Here is a 5467-nt window from a genome sequence, read left to right on the forward strand (position 1 = left end):
GAATTAAAAAATAGAGAGAAAAATTGTGTAAGCATATATATCATGAGTGTATCAAGTATACTCATTAACTCACAAATAAAAATTAAAAATGTTTGAGAATGCAAGAGACAAATTAAAAAAAAGATAAAAAATAAAAAATATACTAGGACTGAAAATCATTTAGTAACTCTAACCTTAGTAACTTATGTTGGTTTTAAGTGAGAGACTAAATTGAACAATTTATTGATAAATGATAAATTACCAACAATCTCATGTACACACAAAAGATAATCAATAAAAATTACATTAATAGTGCTACATATCTTCATAAAGATGGACATTTTTTCTTAACATTGAACACTGAGTCTTTAACCATTATCTTTAACTATTAGAAACATGTTCTATTGAGATAATAAAAGAATAAAAGAAAATTAAGCTATCATTTATCAGAACCAGAAAAACTGATACAATCTTTATTACTTTGTTTTTAATAATTCATCAAATGTGAGTAAAATTGAAAAGCCAAACTGTTTTCTTGAAATTTGATTATTCTCTACTTGAAAAAATATATATCTTTTTTTAATAAAAGTTGTTCAAACTAAATATAATTGTTCAAAAATTTATAATCTGGTAAAAATTTGAAAATCCTTAAAAATGTTTGATTTTATTTCTTGTGGAACTTTGTTTTCAATAATAATTTGGGTTAGTCCAGCGGGTTAAAAAATTGATTTTCGTACCTCCTTTTACTTATGCACCCTCTTTTTTTATGTGTTTTTTGTACTTATTTATAAAAAAATATATTTTCCAGTTCTCTTGATTGTGATAAACATTTTGGCATTTTATTTCAATGTTAAAAATTACGTCTATAGATTTAATTCCAGAGTATATATTTTATTATTTAAGTATTTCAGAATTTGATTTTTCAAATATAATTTTTACATTTCCAAAACTGAATAAATTTTAGAATACACATATAGATAAGAGAACTTCAAGAATCAAGGATGTTCCACAGAGAATTAAAACAAAAAGATTTACAAAAATAAACAGAAAAAAAATGTACAATTAAAAAGAAGAAGAGGATTTCATCTTTACATCAATCTAAATAGGGTCCAATTAAATTGAGTGCTGCATTTGTTATGACTGTTCTTTTGTTTCTGCATGACATTTTAATTCAGACATTTTAACAGCAAAGACTTTCTTTATTATTATTATTATCTTCCATAAATTTCAAGTGCTTGTTCTTGACAGGGGACAACAAAGTGTAACATTTGGTCATAAGCCATGAAATTACTGTGATAACAGAGCTTGGCTGTGGAGATGTCAATCGATTCACTACTCAAAATCATGGTAAAACATTGAAAAAGTGGAAGAAATAATTAGTTTCTTTGATTTGAATGTGAAGTGGAAAACAATTTGTTTCAATGTCACTGTGTGATCATGTGATCCTTCTGGTTCAACAATGTGCTATAATGTGAACTAGTCATGACACATGTATATTTGTATATCACACAGATGACATTTCAACATGAATAATGTACACAAACAAACAAAATAGTTGACATCTTCATGTCACAAGTGTTAAAGAAAAAAAAAAGGCATGGATCTTTGTGCAAGATTTATATATTTGTTACAACATAGCCAAAAGTATTTGATTCCACGTATCAGGAACTCCAGGCAAACACCAGTGTATGCAATCTGCGTTTTCTGGATTAGCCCTTTCCTCTTCATTCAACAGTTTCCCTCCAGTTTCAGTGTAAACTGAGGAATGGCCATCAATTCTGTACTCTGATAACTGTGTTATGTTGATGAATGTCACTGGAACTTTCATTTCCTTCACTACTTTGGACACCACACTCATTATTCTCTTGTCAGAACCAGTTCCCCAGTGCTTCTTTTTCATCACTGGCTTTGTCTCATTGAAGCATTTCACACCTTCCATGTTGCCCCAGTCTTGGCTTCTGAGAAACAACACACTCGAATTGTTACAATATTGAGCATTTTACTGAGAAATATAAAGGAAGCAAATAACTGCTTGACTTATGTTTTTTTGATTTTGATGTGATTTATGTTCGAGGATAGATTAATCTAAATGTAAACTAGTGATAAACTTTGGTATAATTGTTTATTGTCCAATGGAAAAAACTAGTTGAAGGGCTTCAACTTGATACTAAAGGATGTGAATATTTACCTAACTAGTATTTGAACATGGCTGTAGAGAATTTACTGTGAATCCAAACATGCATTTAGCTTATAGCTTAAGTTGTTGCTATAATAATAAGTTGGACTTAGTTTTCTTAAGAAAGAGACCTTGTGTGTGTTGGTGACATAGTGGTGAAAAAGACCCTGGTTTTGTTTGGATTGATGGTTGAGTCGATCCAATTGGCCCACGTTTTCAAAGCTAACTTGTAAGCAATTGGGGTGTCAAATTCTTCATACCCTTCTTGTCCATTGGCAAAGGAACCCCATCTGAAATTTGTAAACTAGAGGTCAGACACTGTCTTCTTGCTTTTGTTAAAGATCAAATGCTGAAAGAGACTACTGAATGTTTGCCATGAATAACAGAAATATTATGCTGATTTAGTAGTATCAAAGAAAGTTTACATTGTTTTTATCCTAATACCACTCATCCACCATACGTAGGTGTTGAATACAAGGATGTCCACTCCTGTCCAGTTTTTGGCTCTTTCAGCTATAGCATCCACTTTTATTATCCTTTTCCTTATATCTATGATGTCAATGTCACTGTTGGACTCCACAAGATAAGGGGCCCAATAGAATTCTATGGTGGCATTGTATGCCTGTGAAAGCACAGATACAAAAAAGAACGAGCTTGAGTTTTCAGAAAAGAAGCATGATCTCTCAGTGTTAGTGTGTTTATTTACTGTGTTTGTGCCAATTACACAATTTCAAATGTGCTTTTTTGGTATTGTTTTCCAATTAGAATTGGAGTTTGACATTTATAACTCATGTAACAATTTGATAAAATATTTTATTGAAGTGAAGCTCCAATTCTGATCGGAAAACAACAGCAAAAGCATTTGTAAAACTGCATCTAAGTTTTAATCAATATATTTAAGCATCATTTCAGTCAAGTAATACCTTAGCAGTGAAGACTGAATGAACTCTCCCCAGTCTCATAGATTTATGCTTATGAGGTATGATCCATTCTACCAAGCAGACAAAAGACTCCCACTGGTTTCTCTGCAGTGAATCCCCAACAAATAGCAGTCTTTTCCCTTGAAGCTTTCTGAGGGCTAGCTCTGGGTTGAAACTGCAAAATATAGTCATTTTTTAATGTACTTTACATAAAGTAAACATACATGTATATGATAAAAGATTGGCAAGTTGGAGTGTGGAACTTACCGTGGCAAGGTGCAGTCTTCTGGCTGCCACTCCCAATGGCGATAGTCAGAATCATTCCTCCCATTCTTGACACAAGAAAATTGTCTATCTATATATGGACAGCTTATGTCAGAGTAGAGAGGCGTTACTGAAGAGTTAAACACCCATTTTCCATTGGCAACATTGCACTCCTCAGGGTCAAAATCAAACCTGTCATCAATCCATGATGATGATGCATTCATAATCACAACATCTTCATCTGCCTTTTTGTCACCTGCTTTTTCTTCATCTGCCTTTCTGTCACCAGTCTTTTCTTCATCTGCTAGGACAATCATGATATGATGAGATAAACTGCATTAGAATCTCAAACTGATAATAGATAAAAGCATAAGAAGGCAGAGATGAGGTGAGGCATATGAGAAGGTGACTTACTAGACTTTGGTTTTGTGATTTGTCTAGGACATGGTTTGAACTTGAAAATGGAGTTGGAAGAGAGGAAACTGAGTCTCTCTGCATACAAGATAGCCACAAAAACAAGAACACAGGTTGTGATGATAATGATGGGGAGAGGAAGCTTTCCTCTGGGAGGCTTCATTATTCCTGAAGGGATCATGGGGATTAGTGGAGCTTAACGGTGGGAAGAAAGAGTTAATGAGGTGGTGCTCAACACAACAGAATGATGAGGACATTGTACAAAGGGTTTAGAGGGGGAGGTTTTATGCATTTTTGAGTAGGAGTGAAGTTAAAGCATAGTATAGTTTGGCATGACTAAAAAATGCTAAAAGATACTGGAGGTTAAGGAATGGGTTGAAAGGCTAACATCTTGGCACCTCATACTTTGGTCATGTAGACAAAGCTATGCATGTAGCCTCACATCATGCTTTCTAGTTTCTACATCATTAAGTAGACCCAGTAGAATATTCATTGGGTGGGAAATATACTATTCTTGTCAAGTTTCTGTCTCTCATATGAATAGTTGAATATTCAATAGATCTGTTCTCACCATCAAGCAGATGATGGTCCCAAATTATTACTATACTAAATTGTGTCTTACTCCATTTTAATACATTACTTTTTTATGTACGGTATAAACATTATGAATGACTCACACACATTGTGTATGAGTTGATGAATTGTCTTTGTAGTGTACTTGTGCCAAAAACTTGCTGTGGGATATCAGAATTCATGTAAGTTAAAATTTGACTTATACTTGGTAAATAATTTCTTTTGAAAAATTGAAGTTGTTCAAGCATTAAGCCTTTCAAATTATATTCCTAACTTAATCATGATTCTCTATTATTTTATAAAAGTCATTGTCTAAAAATTTTATATCAAGTCGTTAAGGTATTTGAGTAATTATACACCTAACTTAATCATGATTCTCTATTATTCTCCATTTAAAAGGAGGAATCATGTTCAGCAATTGAATGTTGTTCTCTACTCAAACAGCTACCAAACAAAGAATGTTAAGATCAGAAACCATGTTTGAATATATTCCTCATTCCCCAAACATGACTTTCTCTGTTGCATAGAATAAGTCCAGTGATATTACTCTGTACATTATATTGACCTATGTAAATTATGCAAGGTTGTCCCACTATTGAGTGGGACATGATAGCTTCCGATTTGTTCTTATTTCAATACTCAACTTATCCTTTCCTTTTTGATAGCAACTATTGGTTGCATGGGCAACCATCCTTCTTTCCACCCTGTATGTCCATTTGGCCTTTTGTGGTTTTGGAGGATTCTTGAAAATGCTTGAAATTTTGAACATCAATATATAAATGCTGGAAATTTTAGGTAAAAAAGGTCATGTTTTTTTAGTAGAAATGGCTATTCATGCTACTCTTGTAGTGTTGTTTGATTTTTTAAGAAATTTTACCTTTATGCAAACAGTGAGAAGAGATTATTCAAATGCACCTAGTTACCAAGAATGACTAAATTGGTCTAATTTAAAATGAAGCTAAGACAAAGAAAAGGGTGTGAAAGTAAAGAAAAGAAACAAAGTCTGAATTGATTAAGTAAAGTTCTCAAACAGAAATAAATCTATGGTTAAGGGATGAATTGCGTACGATATTGAAAGTAGACAAGAATACACAGTTTGATTGTACTTGAAACTTAGCATAAGAGGGAAACTTAGCTAATT

General features: G+C 32.6%; 1 protein-coding gene across 2 annotated transcripts; it reads right to left on the reverse strand.

The window, feature by feature from the left end:
* Positions 1 to 1343: 1343 nt before the first annotated feature.
* On the reverse strand, positions 1344 to 4179 carry LOC108320393 (protein trichome birefringence-like 3). 2 transcript variants are annotated; one of them, XM_017551793.2, is made up of 6 exons: positions 3754 to 4179; positions 3343 to 3643; positions 3079 to 3250; positions 2581 to 2777; positions 2287 to 2445; positions 1344 to 1937 (listed from the first exon to the last, which is right to left on the reverse strand). In XM_017551793.2, exons 1-6 carry the CDS (start codon positions 3932 to 3934, stop codon positions 1607 to 1609), a joined length of 1341 nt encoding a protein of 446 aa, XP_017407282.1. In that variant the 5' UTR covers positions 3935 to 4179; the 3' UTR covers positions 1344 to 1606. The 2 variants fall into 2 exon arrangements, with proteins under 2 accessions (XP_017407282.1, XP_017407283.1); XM_017551794.2 differs by having other exon boundaries at positions 3343 to 3640; positions 3754 to 4176.
* Positions 4180 to 5467: the final 1288 nt, after the last annotated feature.

The sequence above is a fragment of the Vigna angularis genome, chromosome 2, assembly GCF_016808095.1.
Source record: "Vigna angularis cultivar LongXiaoDou No.4 chromosome 2, ASM1680809v1, whole genome shotgun sequence".
NCBI lineage: Eukaryota > Viridiplantae > Streptophyta > Magnoliopsida > Fabales > Fabaceae > Vigna > Vigna angularis.